The 22,515-nt window shown below is 43.0% G+C and overlaps 2 protein-coding genes across 3 annotated transcripts in view; one reads left to right on the top strand and one right to left on the bottom strand.

Annotated features, from left to right (window-relative positions):
- Positions 1-4,965, bottom strand: part of LOC139380576 (coiled-coil domain-containing protein 148-like) — a 48,558-nt gene extending 43,593 nt beyond the window's left edge. The window contains exons 1-3 of the mRNA XM_071123373.1: positions 4,844-4,965; positions 4,136-4,257; positions 1,172-1,275 (exon numbers count right to left, since the gene is read on the bottom strand). Coding sequence (XP_070979474.1) covers positions 1,172-1,275; positions 4,136-4,257; positions 4,844-4,898 — 281 coding nt within the window. The 5' untranslated portion in view covers positions 4,899-4,965. The remainder of the gene's footprint in view (positions 1-1,171; positions 1,276-4,135; positions 4,258-4,843) is intronic.
- Positions 4,966-7,210: 2,245 nt separating this feature from the next.
- Positions 7,211-22,515, top strand: part of LOC139380301 (plakophilin-4-like) — a 116,183-nt gene continuing 100,878 nt past the window's right edge. For both annotated transcript variants that reach the window (XM_071122889.1, XM_071122888.1), the window contains exon 1: positions 7,211-7,347. In XM_071122889.1, coding sequence (XP_070978990.1) covers positions 7,293-7,347 — 55 coding nt within the window. In that variant the 5' untranslated portion in view covers positions 7,211-7,292. The remainder of the gene's footprint in view (positions 7,348-22,515) is intronic.

Below are 22,515 nucleotides of genomic sequence, written 5' to 3'. Positions count from 1 at the left end.
ATCATCACACTAGGGAAAGTATCTGTTGCAATGCCACAGCAGCTAGCACCTTCCACTGAGACCCCCTCCCTCACTCGTTCTTGCTCCCTTTCTTCCCTTCTTTCTTGCTTTGTTTATGGAAAGCCATCTTGAATCTCCCATTTTATAGGGGCTTATTTTTGTTTATTTTATCTTGGAGAGGTGCTGGCCAGACCTGTTGGCCGAGTAGGGTGGGTAAAGACTACAGTACAGTATTTGGTGTAGTGGTTCATGGTAATGGACGTGATGGGCAGAGTGCGATGGGCCCAGGGGGTCTTAAACCCCCTGAATGAGACATGAGCTCCCCTCCCCCCAAATGAAACAAAGTCAAACTTGGGGGGCGGGGGGAGGGGGTCTGTAAATAATGCTAATTTAACCATTCACCACTTTGTTTAAAATGCAATTTGTATTGCTGCAATGGTAAATATTAAAATAAAAGCTTATTCCAAATTAAACAAACACCCCCCACCTCTGTTTCATGGTTTAAACCATTTTTCCCATGTTGCTGCACTTGTCACCCTGGTACAGTCCCGTATCTCAGCCCCTTTTCAGGTGTCTCAACTTTTCTTTCTACAAAAAAATGTCATTTTGTCAGCAAGACACACCAATTAATTCAGGCTACAAGAGTGTAGACCCAGTGACCATCGCTGAATGTCATTACACTTTTGGGTGTTTTGTCTTCATTAAATGGTGCGTTTTGGATGCTGAAATTATTTTGGAGTGGGCGAACATGCGCAGGAAGCCTACTTTTTGAAGTGATTTGTTTGACAATAAGATGAAAACATCATTACTGGTTGTGTTCATGCCAAATTGACAGGTAATATATATTTTTACTGTTAAATGACGTCTTTACTAAAAAATGAGGAGGTCCTATGAAGAAAGGGGCGGCAGGGTATCCTAGTGGTTAGAGCGTTGGACTAGTAACCGGAAGGTTGCAAGTTCAAACCCCCAAGCTGACAAGGTACAAATCTGTCGTTCTGCTCCTGAACAGGTAGTTAACCCACTGTTCCTAGGCCGTCATTGAAAATAAGAATTTGTTCTTAACTGACTTGCCTAGTTAAATAAAGGTCAAATAAACATTTTAAAAAAGAGAGATCCCCCGAATGCCATGGTATAATTCACACTCTGGTGATGGGTATGCAGGGTTTCTTACCCTGCATTGGCTAGTTTGATGTTCTCTCTGCTCCACACATGTCTGTGCTGCCTCAGTAGGGAGCTCTCTTTGGTCTCCTTTGCTGTGCGGAGAGTCCTCTTCACCTGAAAAACAGATCTTATATCAGCCTATGGTTAACTGTGGAACACTGTGATATTTATCAATAATCCCTCACAAGTTTATGATAACATGACATCATTATTATCATATAATCACTGATATCATTGTGGCCAGTCATGACCAAAGCAAAGACCGCAATCATGGTAGATTATGATAGCGTCCCAAAAGGCACCCTATTGCCTGTAAAGTGCACTTTATTCTGTATTCACTTTATATTCTTTTTTTAGCAGGACCTATGGGTAAAATGAGTAGGCGTCTAGTCAAAAGTACTGCACTATGTAGGGAATAGGGTGTCATTTGGGACCTAGACTACCTAGACTATGAGTAATACATGTGGTATAAAACATGACCAAAAAGGAGTGTCCTCCTTAGTGGTCTATGTTCCTAGCTGAACAACACAGAATGAGAGATTGATAAATTTTTCCTTTTCACGCATCATGGCAAAATGGTCTTTATTCAGCAGTTTAGTTCAGTCCGTGTGTGTGTGTGGTTTTGTCCTTGAAAGATTTACTTTGAAAGCCTCATAATCTGCTGCAATTCATGCGAAACGTTATCACTGTTGAATGCTTGAAAGGAAAATACATTGGCAAATTTAAATATTCCGGTGGAACATGCATAACATATATAGAACAAAAATATAAACACAACTCGCAACAATTTCAACGATTTTAATGAGTTACAGTTCATATAAGGAAATCAGTCAATTGAAATAAATTCATTAGGCCCTAATCTATAGATTTCACATGACTGGGCAGAGGGCGCAGCCATAGGCCCACCTACTTGGGAGCCAGGCCCACCCACTGGGGAGCCAGGCCCAGCCAATCAGAAATCGTTTTTTTCCCACAAAAGAGCTTTATTACAGACAGAAATACGCCTCAGTTTCATCAGCTGTTCAGCTGGCTGGTCTCAGACAATCCTGCAGGTGAAGCAGCCAGATGTGAAAATCCTGGGCTGGCGTGGTTGCACGTGGTTTGCGGTTCTGAGGCCAGTTCAACATACTGCCAAATTCTCTAAAACAACGTTGGAGGCGGCATATGGTAGAGAAATTAACATTAAATTCTCTGGCAACAGCTCTGGTGGACATTCCTGCAGTCAGCATGCCAATTGCACGCTCCCTCAAAACTTGAGACATTTGTGGCATTGTGTTGTGTGACAAAACTGCATTTTAGAGTGACCTTTTATTGTCCCCAGCACAAGGCTCACCTTTGTAATGATCATGCTGCTTATTCAGCTGCTTGATATGCCACACCTGTCAGATGGATGGATTATCTTGGCAAATGAGAAATGCTCCCTAACAGGGATGTAAACCAATTTGTGCACAAAATATAAGAGAAATAAGCTCTTTGTGTGTATGGAACATTTCTGGGATCTTTTATTTCAGCTCATAAAACATGGGACCAACACTTTACATGTTGTGTTTATATTGTTGTTCAGTATATATAAAGTGTGTGTTTATGGTGGGAAAATAAAGAGGGGTGAGTATCTTAATATACTTTCATTTATTTGACTTTCTCTTGTAAAAAATAAGAAAACAAACAGAGGCAAACCACTGCTCTCGATTGCCCTGCTAGAAGCCCCAGCCATTAAAGTACGCTGTGAATTCTCCCTTTATTATGTGTTGATCTAGGGATTTTATCAGGAGCCCCTCCTGCAAAGATGTAAGGCCTCAGTATCCAGGACACTCCCACTCTCTTACTGGAGAACCAATCATTTGATCACATCCTGCGGCAACTCACAGTCATTTATTTCCCCTCTATCACTGTTGGGAAATCCACAATAGAAAGCCTGCCTTTCAGCGGGGCGGGCGTATGCAAACACTGGATGCCTTATCTGGTCCTTGCAGAGAGCGGAATTGGAGCGAGCCATGGGCAACCATAACAAGACACTAAAAAGCTGCTGCCACAGTTTACCAATTAAAACACTGCAGGTCTACAAGCATAATCCCCATGGCCCCTAGGGTTAACTTCTCACAATGCTAGGATGCAGAGAGATGAGAACTTCAAACAGCTTTATGGTTGATCCTCCTGCAGACTCATGAATATTCAAACTGCTAATCCAAATCTTTAGAATTTTGATATTCTTCTTTAATTTGATACGTTTTGGAGAGCCCATTTAGGTTACGTAATGGTCTGCTGTTTCATAGTCAATCCCCTCCTCCGGATCATTGGAGAGGGTGTGTGTGTGTGTGTGTGTGTGTGTGAGCGCAAGCTCGTGCGTGTGGGTACGCCCATGATCTTCAAATTTTGAATGCAGGTCTGGATTGTGATTCAGAAAGACCTCATGGCTGCTCATCTGAGAAAGAACAACAACTCTATATAAATATGTACTCAGAAGGAAATGATGTGCAGTGCAATGATCATGCAGAGGCATGCATGCACTGTCTCAGTCTTTTACCGTCCCATTATATGAACAGGTCTGTCACCCATCAACTCTCTCCATACTGAAAGTTGCACATACATAAATAGTATGCGAGTTGCTTGTGTTATGTTGCCTAAAAGAACAGCTGAACTACTTCATGAACGTGGTAGCTTGCACCTAAGGATGTTCAAGAACAGACTGTACTTTGGAGTTACTAAATATACAGTATATCATACAACATTACATCTTAGACTTCATACATTCATCAACACTTTGCCTCTGGTATCGTATGAACTACTAACCAGGACTTGTATCCATGAAGCTTCTGTGCAGGAGTGCTGATCTAGGATCAGTCTAGCCATTTAGATAGTAATGAATACTATTATATGGGCAGATCAGCAATCCTACTTTGAGACGCTATGTGGATTCGGGGCCAGGGCCTATATTCCAAAACCGTCTCAGAGTAAAAAAATCAAGAATATCTACCTTTTGAGCAATGTGTGCAGACTGCAGTTGTTTGGCATCAACTATGGCTTGTAGTTTCTCATATTCAGCCGGTTTATACTTTGAGCTTCCAAGTCCATCCTTCATCCGTAGAGTCAGTTTTTCTATATCAATGAAAGAAAGCATCAGATATACAATATAACTGTGTACTAGTAAGCATTGAGCATGTGAAAAGTGCATGAACTGTCAATCATATCAAACAACAGTCAATTCTCAATTCTTTCCATTTATGACAGAGCAGAGGAAGTGAGATGGAAATGGCACATCCACTGTCCTATAACACTCTGATGTGCGTCTTTGTGTGGACCCCAAATGGCATCCAATTCCCAGCGTAGTGCACTAATGAAGTCGCGCACTACATAGGGGAAAGGGTGCCCTTTAGCATGCAGTATTCATGATTAGCTACGTCCTATAGAAGGAGTAGAAGGAAGGAAGGAAATAAACATGTCAGACAGACAGGTCCTGATTAGTTCAGCTGTGACTCCAGGAGACGGGTGAATAAACACAGGCCATGCTGCCACGGACGAGGCAGGCATTAAAGGTGTTGGTTGAGATGGCTGAATCTCCTAACACAGGGACTTGAGGTCAAATTGTGCTTACGAGAGCAGCAGAATGTGAAGTCAGTGAGTCTAGAGGGAAGAGCAGTAAAAGCAGCCAGCGATGGTTTGGTTTGGAGCTGAGCTGACTTACCTAAATCTTCTGTTCTGCAATTGGTTATGAAGCCACGTAGGTCTCTTGCGCTCATCGCTTCACATCTGTTGATCAGTAGTACATGGGGTTTTAAACAAATCCTTTGGGGTAACACTTCACATGCATTTGCCCGTATACCTGTGTAATAGTAACCCCCAGTTCCATAATTACCTCGTAACATCACTGTAGTAATATGTTATGTAACATTACACCATTGTAATCACAGCATTTTAGCAAGTAACATCAGCTAAGGGGAAAACATGACTATGTAAACAGAAGGTTGTTTAAAGTTTGTATAGAGAGGTCACCACTCCTGCCTCGTCACCGTTCCTGCTGTTGCTTTGATCAGCTCATTCCGCGGATTAAAATTTACATTGACGAACTTAATGAAGAAAACCACTTATCACAAAATGTCTCCCAAAACAGCCGATTCAACATTCAGGGTCCTACGAGGTTATAGAAATAGCCTATGAATTCTCATTAGCGCTTCAAAGTGTCTGAAAGTCAACGACAGACTGTGTTCCTGTAAAGAGACACGTTGGAATATTGATTGGGTTTGTCTAATGTGGAATATCCGGGTACATACATTTTGAATTTATCATGTACATTACTTATAATATAATTATTATGGTGTGCTTTATTATGGCAAATGTGAATTCATCATAACCTCCTAAATACATTTGGAATGCATTATGTAAATGACTATTGTGAGGTTAATTATCGTTATCGTTGACACTAAATAAAAGTGAATTCATCATAACATAAGACAAAACTGACAAATGCACAAACAAAACGTCTCAGCTGAAGACTGACATCAAATGTTCTTTAATAGATGAAGAAATCAATTTGACATGGTAGGACTGTGGGAGGGTGTTAAGGAAAGAGCAAAAGAGAATAATAATGTACTCTTAATTCATTTTGATTATCCTTTGCTTCATGCTGAAAGTGTGTGTCTTGAGGTTTCTGTACGAATTGTATTGGATTCATTCCAAGGCTACCTAAAGTGTGGAAGACGTTTTTCAGAAAATAAAGATCCATGTCCATATCAATGACCCATGCAGATTGTGAGACATTTTGGCGTGGATATACATACCACTGATCCCGTAGTTTATAGGTTACAGTGACTGGATTAAAGTGTTAGCACAGGTGAGAGGAGAGGGCATATGGTGCTTTACACTCAATGTCGACTCTTCCTATACGCAGACTATGTGCTGCGCGTAGGGCTCCGCGACCGCTAGGGGAACTCAGTCAGGGTCTCAATTTACTGTTGAGAGTTAGAAAAGTAGAATACACAAGGTGCAATTTCGACATTTTGTAGTGCTTCAGAAGTTTTCCAGTTGTTATTTCAGTCACTTAATTAGCCCCTGTCAGGTAACATTTTGTAGATTGCTAAATAGGTAGTCTAAAATTACCAACCGGGCACACAGGGCATGTGTTCAGGGGCCCTGACCTCCAGGGGTCCCCCATTGATTTTGTTAGTCACTCTCACATAGATATCCAGCCCAGCCATCATATGAACAGAAATTTGCTTTAAATCTGCAAAAGTTTCTCACCACCTCCTGGCAAAATGGGGGGAGACACCGTTTGTCCGGGAGGTGGCAGGGAGAACCAAACCTAATTTATGGCCCCCCAAATGGCTAGAGGTGGCGTTACCTCAAATCCCAGATAAGATCTAAAGATCTACCGTCTCACTAGAAAGTTCGTATCACGACAACGTTGATGTATCACGTCTGTAGCCTACGCTACGTATCGGTAATATGTTTACTTTTTTGCATTGGAGCTCTGAATTATAGGCTCTCAAACTTTGCCAGCGCCGTTTCAAAGTGAGTTGACACTCGCAGAGCCCACATGTACAGTAGAAAAAGTAGCCTAGTCTACACTGTGCACTGCTCACAAGCCTACACCTATTAATTAAATGTATTAGGCCAACTCACTAATAAGATAAATTCATGTTTTACATCGATTTATTAGGCCAACTCACGAACAAGATGAATCCACGTTCCACGTCGTTTTTAGTCTACTATAAGTAGCCTACATAAAGGGACAGACATTGGTAAACAATTTAGTTTATCATACGATTAGCCTATACCAAATGTGTTCTATTACCAAAGACGTGCCTATACCGTACCCTACCTTATTATGGTCACCTCCGCAGCATAACATGTATTTGGTTGACAAAACGTGTAACCAAGGCAACTATTTCCCCCTTGCCATTGGTCTATTCAACAAGAGAGTCACCAACGAAACGCCCTCTTTTCCAAACCAGAGCCAATGAAGACGGAAAGCTGCAAACCTACAGCGAGGTGACGTCATGCGTACTCGTGTTCCTTCGGAGTGGACGCGGTTTGCGAAGAAGGGGTCTTGTTCTTCACTGTGGAGGCGAGTTTCACCGCCCCGCATGTATGGGACTAGGAGCGGACTTGTTGAGGTGCTACTTCGCTGAAGTTACATGCTCCAATGTGGATCCGCGCCAAAACACAGCGATCACAATAATACTCCTCAAGGTACAGACTTGCTTTCATTGATTCGAAAACCATCACAATATATTGTACAAGTAAAGCATCTGCACTAGACGAGCTCTGATTCCAGTCCTAAATTCGTTAAACCGTAACAATTACCGCATGTGTTGTTGCAGTGCCAGCCTTCACATATCAAGCAAGGATCTTAGCTAATGCACACTAATAATTCTCTGGTGACTGATTCACTACCACGGTACACGTCTGAGGGACCTTCACTGGGTCGTGAGTGTTGCGTTTAGGTGCGCTTTGATACATTGTGGCCGAAACTTTTGATTTGTCCATTATTGTATCAGGTGGACGTTACGCGAAGTTGCTACTTTTTGTATGACTATGAGTTACTTTGTATACAATCTAACAATCGCCCTTGAGACCCGGTGATCGAAATGCACCAGTAGAGAATGAATAGGTAGTGTGTGGGAATCTGAGGAAAGCGAGGTCGCTGAGGGGCGGGAGATTCTTCCCTACTACATCTTTATTTTACCAAGTTTATTTAGGTTTAAACTCACGACTGTATTAAATGTCCTTACCTAGTCTAACTGTCTACACTTGTCTTTGGCATTGATTATACTTTTTTTTTTTTTTATTCTCTAATCACGTAGCCTAGGCCTAGATAGTTTTACAGTTCTGCACCAATCCCGAACCAAAACCACCTTTTTAGTCACGCTCCAGAGAGTGACTCACTCGTCCCTTTAAATTATAATCGGCGTATCTACCATAAAATACATGTGTTTGGGATGGGCAATTATTGTGGTTCCTTCGTACTGTTAAACGTGTTCATTTTTTAAATTTCAGCTAGACTAGTTCACGTGTCCCATACATAGCCGTTTTCTGGATTCACGCAAATCGAGGCGAAGCATGTTAGGGCAGATTGATACTAGGTTACTCGAAGGGAAAGGCGTGTCCGTTTGAAGCTCGGCGAACGGTCATTTATTTTCAGTATTACAGTGGAAGGAACGGTGGAAGTTTAGTGAATACACTATTGCCTACATTCCTCACTCCAATCACTCACTGTCCCACTCAGGAGAGCAGCAAAACAGTGCCCTGCTATTTCAGAGATGCGTAGCCTACTCGGAACTTTCCGACGTTTCCATTTCAAGCATTCATTTAAAAGCATTCATTTAAAATTCACCTCTGGGAATGTGCACAGATATCTAAAGGAATGACAGAAGGAGTTGAAATTATTTCATAATCGATATCACCTGAGTGACAAGTGACTATTTCTTGCTCACCCAAACAACTCAAACCTTACTGGAGTAGTCTGCTGTGCCATCGTAACACTTTCACAAGATGGATAGCGCTACTCTGTTGCCTTGCATGGGAAGACATTTACAAGAGCATATGCAGAAGTAGATGAGCACACGTGTTGCTGAAGACCAGTGCAACCAACTGCCTCTGGACACTATGCATAAGATAAGAATTGACTGGTATCTTACGTCTCACAAATCTCTCACCGTGTACACGAAGGCAGAGACAAAGAATGTCCTTGGTTGTCAGGGCAGCTGAACCAACTGGTTGCTTTTGGGTTTGTGCATTTGCTGCAGAGATTTGATTGACAGCTGCATGAACTACTTATTTGTTCAGTTCTCCTTATTTACCCAATCACTTTTGGTCCAGTTGGTGACTTGCTCTCTTTGGTGTGCATCACCTTGTTCAAAAGAACCTTTTGATTATTGTATGGTATGGACTTGTTTCTTTCTGTGGTTCTCTTCCAATGCTTCTCAATACTTTCTCTTCCTTTGAAAAGTATTGTGCCTGGTCACCAATGGTGTCAAAAGATTGACAACGAATCATCAACAACATCAGATACTTAGAATATCTCCCATCTAACCACTTAGATGTAGCTTTATATTCTACAGGCATCAGTCCATACCTAGTTGCCATGCACTGTACTGTATATTCTTTGAATTAAAGGTGCTATCTAGAACCCAAAACGGTTATTTGGCTGTCCCTACAGAAGAACCCTTTGAAGCCAGGTAAAACCCCTTTGGTTCCAGATAGAGCCCCCTTTCCACAGAGGGTTCTACGTGGAACACGAAAAGGGTTCTACCTGGAGCCAAAAAGGGGTTCTCCTATGGGGACCTCTGCAGAACCCTTTTGGAACCATTTTTTTCTAAGAGTCTAGCTCACTAGGTGGCGGTGGTGATGTTTGAGGTCATGTTATACTACCAGCCTATACTCTGAGTCTGTGTGAATCCTCTTTCTCTCTCTCTCTCTCTCTCTCTCTCTCTCTGCCTCTCCAAGGTCAGATGCACTATGTGATGCTCCTCGTGATGCACATTACCCAAGCCACCCTCCCAACAGCTGACATCTATTGAAGGAATTCGCTTCATGAAAAATTAAAATAAACATTTATCATGAGGTATTGCAGCAAAGGCTGAATATGAAAACCTTCTTTGTGTGAGTGTTCTTGGTTGGAGAAAGTGGTGTTGCTCTTGCACAAGTGGTCAGGAGGATGTTTTTGTGCAGACCACAATGGGAGACAATCGAAAACGCTCATTGGAGTCTATAGGAAATGGAGCATAGCAGCAACAATGACGTTTGTTTGAATCGTGTCCAACCCTTCGAGAGTTGCCATCCCTCACTCTTGCCTGTATGTTAGGTATAGATGTAGTCCATTAATGCTCTGTGCTCCTCTGTTATTGTGAGACTGTGACTGTTGACCCTAGATGAAGAAAGCGGCATTGTTTGTGTGATCATGGGAACAACTGCTGCTTTTATAGTCTGAGTCTCAGCAGAAACACAGCCCGCCCGCATCCCAAATGGCACCCTATTGCCAATATAGTGCACTACTTTTGACTAGGGCCCATAGAGCTCTGGTCAAAAGTAGTGCACTATGTAGGGAATAGGGTTGTCATTTGGGAAGCTGGCCCAGACTGTGTGTTGCTGCTTGCAAAAGGCCCTTTTTTATATCTGGTTTGTTGTGATTGTTTTGATCCCGTGCTCATGTCAGATGCTTTTTAACAGGAACTGACATCAGTCAGTTGAATAGTTCAGCTGATCTTAGATGCCCCTCACTGTTGAATCATTCTGTCTAATTCTGCTCTTTCAGACAGTAGGCTTGGGTCACCCTACATATCGGAATTGTTATTATTCAACAATTTTAGCCCATTGGCCTACATTTCATTTCTGAATAATACCCATTATATAAAGCATTCATTATCTTTGTTTTGCGGTCTGCTATTGGTTTAGTGACATGTATTCAACTATATGTTTACAGGTTATAATCATCCATGTATTTCTGCTGAGAGGGGGATGTGTGTGAATGGATGCTAATGAATTAAACTACTAACAATATTGAATTAACCTGTTGTTCCTGTTGGTAATATAATTACAAAAACCACTCCGCTTTCTGCAATTACAAAGCAATACAGTACTATGTAACAACAATGTCGTATTTATAGTTTAAGAGCAACTTAATGTTCAGCGTTACCCATTATTACCTGCCTCAAGCAATCACGTGGAAAGCCTGTCCCCTGTCCAGAAAACACCTACACCGTTCATCACCGGTCCACAAGAGCTGAGAGGGTTGAAATACCAACTCCAGTTAGATAAAGTGCATTTGTTTGTTTTTTGCCCAAGTTAATCTGATTCTTTGATATGTTTCAGATAATAAAGGGTTTTTCTCTCTCATCAGATAAATCCTACATTATGGATACACTCCAAACATGATGAGATATTGAATAATATTTCACTTTAACGAATGGCCGTGAGTGTGTATGACTACTTATGAGGATTTCTCAAAGCCTTCCCTGTCTTCAACACTTAGCTAATCTACTGCAATGGGGGATTTTTATGGATGTCTCATTAAGCAATAAGGCCCAAGAGGTGTGGTATAAGGCCAATATACCACGACTAAGGGCTGACTTTAAGCACGACGCAACGCGGAGTGCCCAGATACACTCCTTAGCTGTGGTATATTGGCCATATACCACAAATCCCCAAGGTGTCTTATTGCTATTATAAACTGGTTACCAACATAAATAGAACAGGAAACAAGTCGTTTTCTCTCATACCTGTGGTATAATTAAGCAATAATGCACGAGGGGGTGTGGTATATGGCCAATATACCACGGCTACGGGCTGTTCTTAGGCACGACTCAATGACGCAAAATGGTTACCAACGTAATTAGTCCAGGAAAAAATAAATGTTTTGTCAGACCCGTGGTATACGGTCTGATATACCACTGCTGTCAGCCAATCAGCATTCAGGGCTCGAACCACCCAGTTTATAATGTCTGATATACCACGGCTTTCATTCATGATTGTCTGGGTTTCCATGTGTGCCCTGAACAACCTGTGACAGGTGATGAGGCTCTGTACCCCGCTGAATCCCCCTGGAAGGACACTCAAGATGCGTCCCAAATGGCCCCTATTCCAGTGGAGGCTGCTGAGGAGAGAACGGCTCATAATAATGGCCGGAACAGAGCAATTTCCATGGCATCAAACACCTGGAAACCATGTATTTTATGCCATTCCACTGATTTCCGCTCCAGTCAATACCACAAGCCCATTCTCCCCAACTAAGGTGCTACCAACCTCCTGTACCCTATTCCCTACATAGTGCACTAGTTTTGACCAGAGCCCTATGGGCCCTGATCAAAAGTAGTGTACTGTATAGGGAATAGGGTGCCATTCTGGACACATGTTCAGTCACTCTAATGCCTCTGTGGTTCAGTGGCTGGCCATCACTGAATCATAATATCCATTGAGAATGGGTATCCATCACGAGCTGCCATTACCCTTCTTTTTTTTAGGATGCCTCTTTTTCCGTCAATCCTTTTTCTCCTCTTTCTTTCCATCCCACATGTGCATGGTGTGGTCTGAAGAGAGTTAGCCCAATCCTTGAGGCCAACCACAAGTTGTAGACTAGAGAGATTCCACTGTCAGTCTGTAATATCTATCCCTGTTTTATCACTTGGGCAACAGACTTTTCTGGGAATAGAAGAACTGTGAGCACAAGGTATTTTAATCGGTGACCTTTTCAACAGGATGAGAAGAGATGAACCAACACCCGCACTTGAAAGTTTAGACCGTTGACGTCACTGGACTGTGTACAGTATTTGAATAAAACCCACCGTATTGCAGAATCTAGGCTAGTCCTCTATTAGATGTAAATGCTCGCTTTCATGTATTGTATATACAATCAAGGTGATTTAAGGGTAATGTTCCACATGCAGTCTGCATTCAGTTCTGCTTCTATGGGTTGTTGGGTTGAGGTACAGTGAAATGATTTGGCGAGGCATGTGCGGCTGCCTGCCTCTCAGCGCTGCTGATCAAACTAGATATATGTAGATAAATTCCTGAAAGAGCTCCAGATTTCAGGCTTTGATTGGATCCTGGGCGGCTGACGATAGTAAAGAACACAAAGCATGTCAGCGCTTTGGGAGATTAGGTGCACAATGCCCCCCCCCCCCCCCAGTGAAATAGCCTTTCATAGCCCTGACATGCTGAGTCTGAAAGACCAGCGGCTCGCCGCGCTCCAGACTTCTGCAGTGTGGAGTGGACAGCAGGGAACGGGGGAGAGCCATTTCAGTGTGAATTGCTCCAGATGTTGCTGACTCACCAGACCACAGTCTTTTCTGCCAGCTCTCAACCCTACCTCCTCGACCGGGGAGGAGGAGGAGGATGGCATACTGTTGAATATTTCAAAGACAAAGTGCATGTTACCGTATCACTCGGGGGGTTCCTGCTCTCTGGTTACTAGAGGCTGAAGACTGAAGCGGACAGGCCGTCAACCCTGCTGAGCGCGTTGCCGAACAAACGGCCTCCAGAGAATTCAGCAGCAGTCACTGAGCACTGGACAACATGACATAACCTGGCATGACACTGCGTGATGAATGGACAATTGTTAAGCCTGCTGTCATAAGTAAGTAATACACGTTCAGCTGGGGCCAAAATGGCCAAGTGTTTTGTTCTTCTGGCTAAGATGTGCTCGCAGATGGCTTCATTTTGATGACGGATGTATTTCGTCAGTGTGGTTGGTGGGCCTCATAGTGAACTCTATAGTTCAATGTATCACCTAGCCTTACTCTCCAGTGATGTGTTGACTGTTGATGTAGGTTGAGTGAAATACTATGGTATTTCTATGGTAAATACTGTGGTATCGGATGTCGTCTCAGAGTGGTGCGCAGACACGCTTGGCTGCTGGATTTGGATTGAGGTGATGGCATCTCCCCTATGTCAGGAACCTATGTTCTCCTCAAGTCATGTGGGCTGATGTCAGAGGTTTATACCGGCTGCCGAGGCTCCAAGTCTTAAACTGAAACCAGATTCAACCTGCAGGATTCCTACGCCTCAGCTGCTTCCATCATGGCCGTTCTTTTCAACCACAGAAGATTCACTTGTTAAATGTCAAGCAATTTCAAAGTGCTGTATGTTTAGTAATTAACTCGAGGGAAAGGGGTTGAGACATTGAAACTTAACAAATTTAGTTCAAGTACATGACATTTACGTTGACATTTCATCGAATGCTATTATGTACTTTTGCTGTGGTTGGTTTTAAGATCCAGTGTCGATGTTGAGGAGCTAGATGACTCTTTAACAGAAGCTCCTCGTCAACAAACGATGGATCAAATTAAGATCTTACGTCTGTATGTCTTGATAAAGTGACCAGGTGAAAACGGACACATTTTGAGACTTGAGGAAATGGTGGGTGTAAAAGAGGCTTTGACGAATCAACATTTCCACTGCTCTTTCTTCTCTTCAGGTTTTTCAATTTCCCAGCACAACGTGTTGACATGATTCTGGAAGCAGAGAACTGTCCCGGAATAACCTGCAATTTACTCCCGCTGTGCAATGTCTGAAAAAGTTGACACTTGGCAGAGTGGAACTCCACTATAGCCGCTATGCTAACAGCTATATGTAATGTCAGGCATTCGACCCGTTTTAAAAGGGCTAATTTTCCGGTGGTGGAAAAAGTATCCAATTGTCATACTTGAGTAAAAGTAAAGATACCTTAGTAGAAAATGACTTAAGTAAAAGTGAAAGTCACCCAGTATAATCCTACTTGAGTAAAAGTAAAGATGTGTTAATAGAAAATGACTCAAGTAAAAGTGAAAGTCACCCAGTATTATCCTACTTGAGTAAAAGTCTAAAAGTGTTTGGTTTTAAGAACAAGAGAATAGACTGACGAGTTTCAGAAGAAAGGCCTTTGTTTCTGGCCATTGTGAGCCTGTAATCGAACCCACAAATGCTGATGTTCCAGATACTCAACTAGTCTGAAGAAGGCCAGTTTTATTGCTTCTTTAATCAGGACAGCCGTTTTCAGCTGTGCTAACATAATTGCAAAATAACATTTCTAATGATCAATTAGCCTTTTAAAATTACAAACTTGGATTAGCTAACACAATGTGCCATTGGAACACAGGAGTGATGGTTGCTGATAATGGACCTCTGTGTGCCTTTGTTGATATTCCATTAAAAAAATCTGCCGTTTCCAGCTACAATAGTAATTTACAACATTAACAATGTCTACACTGTATTTTGATCAATTTGATCTTATTTTAATGGACAAAAAAAGTTATTTTCTTTCAAAAACGAGGACATTTCTAAGTGACCCCAAACTTTTGAACGGTAGTGTACATTGCGTTCCAATGCTTTTGATAAAAGTACACGTTTCACCTCAGAGCAGTAAAGTCATGCTTGGCCTACATGAACAATATCTGAGAGAACAATTAAAGCCCTTCTCATCGATTCTTTATTACCTCAGCTCAACTACCTCCCACTCCTCAGCCCAGCGCCCTCCCACTCCTCCCAGTGCTCTATATCCCCTTTCCTGTGGCTTTGCGTTATAAGTCATCTTGTGTTTAAGAGTTCCTGTTTCCAAGTGCAATTGGTTTGTTCTAGAAAATGTGTATATTAACCTTTGACCATAAGAAGAGCATGGCATTTAGCTAACTGGCTAAAACGTTGTTTTAAAAGGGCAACTGAAGGTGATTGGACTGTTTGTCATTTTCCTCGAAATCTAATTTCCTTTTCTCTACATGGTTCAATGCATGTTCGCCCCCAAGTTGTGTACGGAGCTACATTTTGTTGTACTTTTCCCTTTTTTGTTTGTTTCGAAAGCCACCAAGGAAGAGACTCCCAACACAAGACGTATATGCTGCTCTGAGTTGGAGCCAATTATGTACATGAACCCTGGATTGCTGTTACTACGTCTTTGGCCAATGAAAAGCTTTGAAGTCGCTGGTCAGACACAGTATTGGTACTCCCCAGTAGGAGAAGTCCTCCGTAGGAACGAATGGAATTCTACAGTATTTCAATGACATGTATTTTAGTATTTGAAACGTGTATGTTTAGCTCACATAGTATAATTTAAAAGTGTGCTTAAAGGTAATAGAATAGATGTGTCAAAAATGAATATAGACATTAATAAATGTATTTCCATTTTTTTTTTTTTTTTTTTTACAATGATGGCGAAGGGCCACGATGGAGGCACAGTGGCTTCAACACAGTGGCTTCAACACAGTGGCTTCAACACAGTGGCTTCAACACAGCGCCCCCAATCAGTCATCCACTGTATATACAGTGCCTTGCGAAAGTATTCGGCCCCCTTGAACTTTGCGACCTTTTGCCACATTTCAGGCTTCAAACATAAAGATATAAAACTGTATTTTTTGTGAAGAATCAACAACAAGTGGGACACAATCATGAAGTGGAACGACATTTATTGGATATTTCAAACTTTTTTAACAAATCAAAAACTGAAAAATTGGGCGTGCAAAATTATTCAGCCCCTTTACTTTCAGTGCAGCAAACTCTCTCCAGAAGTTCAGTGAGGATCTCTGAATGATCCAATGTTGACCTAAATGACTAATGATGATAAATACAATCCACCTGTGTGTAATCAAGTCTCCGTATAAATGCACCTGCACTGTGATAGTCTCAGAGGTCCGTTAAAAGCGCAGAGAGCATCATGAAGAACAAGGAACACACCAGGCAGGTCCGAGATACTGTTGTGAAGAAGTTTAAAGCCGGATTTGGATACAAAAAGATTTCCCAAGCTTTAAACATCCCAAGGAGCACTGTGCAAGCGATAATATTGAAATGGAAGGAGTATCAGACCACTGCAAATCTACCAAGACCTGGCCGTCCCTCTAAACTTTCAGCTCATACAAGGAGAAGACTGATCAGAGATGCAGCCAAGAGGCCCATGATCACTCTGGATGAACTGCAGAGATCTACAGCTGAGGTGGGAGACTCTGTCCATAGGACAACAATCAGTCGTATATTGCACAAATCTGGCCTTTATGGAAGAGTGGCAAGAAGAAATCCATTTCTTAAAGATATCCATAAAAAGTGTTGTTTAAAGTTTGCCACAAGCCACCTGGGAGACACACCAAACATGTGGAAGAAGGTGCTCTGGTCAGATGAAACCAAAATTGAACTTTTTGGCAACAATGCAAAACGTTATGTTTGGCGTAAAAGCAACACAGCTGAACACACCATCCCCACTGTCAAATATGGTGGTGGCAGCATCATGGTTTGGGCCTGCTTTTCTTCAGCAGGGACAGGGAAGATGGTTCAAATTGATGGGAAGATGGATGGAGCCAAATACAGGACCATTCTGGAAGAAAACCTGATGGAGTCTGCAAAAGACCTGAGACTGGGACGGAGATTTGTCTTCCAACAAGACAATGATCCAAAACATAAAGCAAAATCTACAATGGAATGGTTCAAAAATAAACATATCCAGGTGTTAGAATGGCCAAGTCAATGTCCAGACCTGAATCCAATCGAGAATCTGTGGAAAGAACTGAATACTGCTGTTCACAAATGCTCTCCATCCAACCTCACTGAGCTCGAGCTGTTTTGCAAGGAGGAATGGGAAAAAATGTCAGTCTCTCGATGTGCATAACTGATAGAGACATACCCCAAGCGACTTACAGCTGTAATCGCAGCAAAAGGTGGCGCTACAAAGTATTAACTTAAGGGGGCTGAATAATTTTGCACGCCCAATTTTTCAGTTTTTGATTTGTTAAAAAAGTTTGAAATATCCAATAAATGTCGTTCCACTTCATGATTGTGTCCCACTTGTTGTTGATTCTTCACAAAAAAATACAGTTTTATATCTTTATGTTTGAAGCCTGAAATGTGGCAAAAGGTCGCAAAGTTCAAGGGGGCCGAATACTTTCGCAAGGCACTGTATAAATAATTGGTTGGAACGCATCGGTTTAGCTAGCCTCATACACATCTTGTGCACATAAATGCTTGCAAATACTTTGACAATCTCTACATTGCATGCCTCACCCCCTCAGTTGGAAAGTAAATGCAGTATATACTTGGCCTCTTCTGCTGTAAAGTGTTTGTTCTTCTCTACACATATTTACCTGTCCTTGAGAAGGGTTCTGTTGAAGTGAACGAGACATACAATATTTGAAAGAGAAGTTTACTTGTATATCCGTAATAAAAGCCAATGTATCATTGTGCTGTGCAGGATTCTCTGTCGAGGTGTTGGAGCTCAGCTTTGTAGCTGGCGGTTGTGATCAACGACGACTTTCCCCGCGGTACGGGCACCGCCAGGCAATTACTTCACAGATGAAACGTGACAGGACGTTTGTTTGCGCCGAAGCCAGAGAAGGGAAGGAACATGGGGACGGAAATGCGACCTTCAAATAATATTAATAAGTCATTTATTTGATTTGATTTCACTGGTGATTTGTGAAATCTACTTCACTTTTCATAGTTTGCTATGACTTAATCTATTTCTCAGCAACACTGTTGGTATTGTAGAAGTGATTGACGGAACTGGGAGATACAACAATTGTTAAGGTTAACCATTCTCAAATAGGGGAATTGTGGTTTTGTAACCTGTTTTCCCAGCTGTGAGTTGAAGGACAGAACAGAACAGAAGAAGACAGGTGTGCTCCCGCACTGCAGGTCAGGGACGCCCACCACCATGGGGCCTGTTTGAAGTGTTAATGAGCTGTAAAAGCTATGGGTGCTACGCTAGCTGCGGCACGCTAACCAGCCCTTAATGATTGGCTCGCCTTGGAAGGACCAACTCTATTTGTAATGAGAAATGAATTACTTCATCCCCATCTTCTTTATTTTTTGAATGGATTTTAAAAATATATATTTTTTGTACTTTTCACCCATTTTTCTCCCCAATTGGTAGTTACAGTCTGAAACTCCCGTACGGACTCAGGAGAGGCGAAGGTCAAGAGCCGCGCGTCCCCCGAAACACAACCCTGCTGAGCCGCACTGCTTCTTGACACACTGCTCAGAAGCACCAACGTGTCAGAGGAAACACCACACAACTACCGACCGAAGTCAGCGTGCATGCACTCGGCCCATCACAAGGGGTCGCTAGAGCGCGATAGGACAAGACCGGCCAAACCCTCCACTAACGCTGTGCCAATTGTGTGGCACCTCATGGGTCTCCCGGTCACGGCCGGCTGCGACACAGCCTGGGATTGAACCCGGGTCTGTAGTGACGCCTCTAACACCCGCGATTCAGTGCCTTAGACCGCTGTGCCACTTGGGAGGCCCAAATGCTGTTTTCTAAAGGCTCTTTCATGCAGTTATCAGTATCAACCACTTCATTTGAATGGACGGCAGCACGGTTCTCGGTGACCTCTGTTCATCCACTCTAAATCAGTGCGTATTTAATAAGCAATGTTAATGCAAATCAGCCCTCAGGGGAGATGTTGCCAGATCCAGTCTTACTCGTCTTCTGCCTGAGCCCTCTATTTATAGGGGATATGCTGCTGGTAGTTTCTACTGATAGATACATGGATGGCCTGTTCCTTACCCGAGGTGGTTCCTTACCCCATAATCTTCTCCCAAGTGTTGTTGGGATGGGGTTTTATATGTCTTTCGTCCCTAGTGTCATCTTCTCCCAACCCACTATAGTGGTTTGATCCTTTCCGTGCTGTGTGAGGGCATTGAAGATGGCATCACTTTACGTTAAGACAAAAGGGTTAACCTTTACGATCAGTTGTTTTACACTTGACACCACGTTGCTTTAATCTTCATGCATGTGTAACACTGTAATCACTACAGTAACACAATTTGTTTTTTCATATTATTTAAGGTATTGCTTTGTTATGGCACAGTGGTGGAGTCGAGCGTTTCTTGCTATTACACATTTGGAACAAGGAACAGTCCCCATTCCTGTGGACTGTGTGTCACGGATAGGACTGTCTTCTAATGAATAAGGTTGTGTTCAGCCGATTATCTCCCGCTCCCATTGCAGTTCATCATTTCTCTTTGATTGAATATGTGTAATATGTGCTATCACCAATGAGTGTTCCTACTTGCGAGTCCTCAGATGTTTCAGTCCTTGTGAGCGTGTCCCACACGGCACCCTATTCCCTTTATAGTGTGCTACTTTTGACCAGGGCCAATATGATAGCATTCGGGACGCATCGTGATCTGCGATGGATGTATGTGGATGTTGGCTGGGAGGGAACATGGACGGCAGGACCGCTAGCTCGTAGAAACAGAACAGGAACCGGAGGGGGGGGGGGTTGTGAGGGCTGGCTGGCAGCGGCACGGCTGTGTGATAAACACCACATGTCATTTTCTCATGGTGTTGTAGAGGGGACCTGACACAGTCCTACTGGGCACTCTGCCCACGGCTGGATGGCAGCTGGATGCTGGATGCTGGATGCTGGCCCTGTCAATACCAGGGATGGAGCATAGCAGGAGATAAACAAGATTGATGTGACGTTGATACTTCACCGCCATCATATTAAACGCCCCCATTATATAGTAAGTACATTCCACAATGAAATGTGCTCATGGGAGAAAGCACACACACCACACACACACACACACACACACAGAGAGATGGAAGTGTGAGTGACTGTAATTGTTGCCGCTGTCATCCCCCTTATTTCCCCATCTGCTGTGTGAACCTACAAGGATGCCCTGTTGATGAATAGGCAGGCCGCTAAGCTAAAGCTAACGCTGTCCTTACCAGTGGTGTGATTGATCATTCAGTTGAGGACAGTGAAGGCAGTTCATCGGCTGCTTTAATCAGTCTTAAGCGGAAGAAGGAAGAAGCAGCCGAGGTGCTGAGCACCGCTCGGTAATTCACTCCAGACAGGTTGCATTGTGGGAGCCAGAACACTGCCAATAGTGGCCCATTGTTATGCTAATGCTTTGTTCATTTTTTTTTTACCTCCTATTTGTTTCTAGTCATTTCGATCATCTTGGTATTTCTCGCTGGTCCTCTCCATAAAATCTATCACATTTCTACCGTTCACATTGAAATGTGGTAACCACCTGATATGGTAGAAATTGAAAAGCAACAGCTATGGGTGTGAGGCAGAATGGAATGGAAAATTGATTCAACTGAATTTATTTCCGCTTTTCTGTCTGAAAGAATAAATAACTTTCAGTGCGGCTCTGATCACCATTTAATTCCCCTTCTTTATGAGCCGTGAATACACGAAGCACTCAGGATTACGTGGAGTGGTATTTCTGTTTTGGCTTTGTTTTGCTGCTGTTTTTGTTTCGGCAAATGAGCCTGTCGTGTTCACTCTTGTGGAGAAAATCAGAGCATTCGTCTTGTTTTCAGCTCTAACAGGGAGAATCCTCAGTTGACTTTTGTGTTCTGTCTCAGCGTGTGGCCACCGTTTCACTTCTTCAGAGACTTAGCCAGCCTCCAGAGCCGACGGAAAGGTTGTGATTCTCGAGGGTTTGCAGCTGACTCCATTTTGACGTGAAGGAGCATGTTTATGCTCCGTTCCCCTTTAAAGTCGTCTTTCGGTGGGCGTCAATCAATCAGAGCGTCATTCATGACCCCACTCTGTCACAACATGTTACTGATGGCATGTTTCAAACCGCTGATGAGCCATTTGGATCAGTCTTTCAGTGAGGCCTGAGGATGCGTTCTCAATGGCACCCTATTCCTTATATAGTAGGGCCGGAACAATACCGGTGTCACGATACTCGTATTGTGGCAAAGAAACAAAACACAAAGTGGATTCCACTTCTTTAGGAAAACAGCCCTAATGTTGGAAACAAACATGTTGTCATGCAGCATTTCTTCCCCCCAAGCTATATCGCACACGGTATTTTACCTACAGCAGGTTTGTGTTTTCATTGTTGCCATGGGATACTGGTACACAGCCCTACTACAGTATATAGTGCACCAGAGCACAACAGGCTATGGTCAAAAGTAGTGCACTATAAACTGAATAGGGTGCCATTTGGGATGGATGCAGGGTGAATGAACAGAACAGGAGGAAGTTCCTCATAGAATGACCACTCATAGTCCTCTGTTTGCAACGCTGCACACTGTAGACATGGATAAAATGCTTGCGCATGAAGTCATCCACTGCGAATGGTGAGTCCCTTTGGCTGAATGAATTTCATTGGAAGAGGGCTATCTGGGTTCTAAGTTGCGTGTTTTATAGACTGCTTTAGGCTGATCTGGTATGACTGTGTTTCCTGCCTGACTCCTGGCTTATCTTGAGCCAAGCCCATCCCTGTACACACACGCTCAGATTGGCCGGGAGTGAGTTAGATGTTGCAACATTTGTAGGATATGATTCAAGGAGGTGTGAGGCAGACAGAACATCTATAACATCCTCTGAAGATGTTCCTCCCTCATTTGAAAATCCCTTTCAAGTCATCCTATTGAGTGGTCAAGGTCTCAGCTTCTCCACACGGCTAACCTCTGACTTTTATTAAGTCCCACATCACCCCGTCAAGAGGTAGGTTTTTACTTCTACCTCTGCGCTCTTAGGCTGTCCCCATAGGAGAACCCTTTTTGGTTCCAGGTGGAACCCTTTTTGGTTCCAGGTAGAACAATTTTTTGGTTCCAGGTAGAACTCTTTAGGGTTCCATGTAGAACCCTCTGTGTAAAGAATGCAAAAGAGTTCTACCTTGAACCAAAAAGGGTTCTACCTGGAACCAATAAGGGTTCTTCAAAGGGTTACCCTACCGGGACAGACGAAGAACGCTTTAAGGTTCTAGATAGCACCTTTTTTTCGAAGGGTGTGCGTTACATTGTGTGAATGTGTATACAGTATTATTATATTATTGATCTGTGTGTGCATGCGTGAGAGTGTGTGTGTGTTTGTGTGTATATGTGTGTGTGTGTGTACGAGTGTGTGTGTGTCTACATACTGCAGATGCATGCCGCGGCGTGTACGCGCATGTATACGTGTGTGCGTTATGCACGCGGCGTGTGTGTGTGTG

Source organism: Oncorhynchus clarkii, chromosome 22 (assembly GCF_045791955.1).
Source record: "Oncorhynchus clarkii lewisi isolate Uvic-CL-2024 chromosome 22, UVic_Ocla_1.0, whole genome shotgun sequence".
In the NCBI taxonomy this organism is placed as follows: Eukaryota; Metazoa; Chordata; class Actinopteri; order Salmoniformes; family Salmonidae; genus Oncorhynchus; species Oncorhynchus clarkii.
This window is presented reverse-complemented; position numbering and strand designations above follow the sequence as displayed.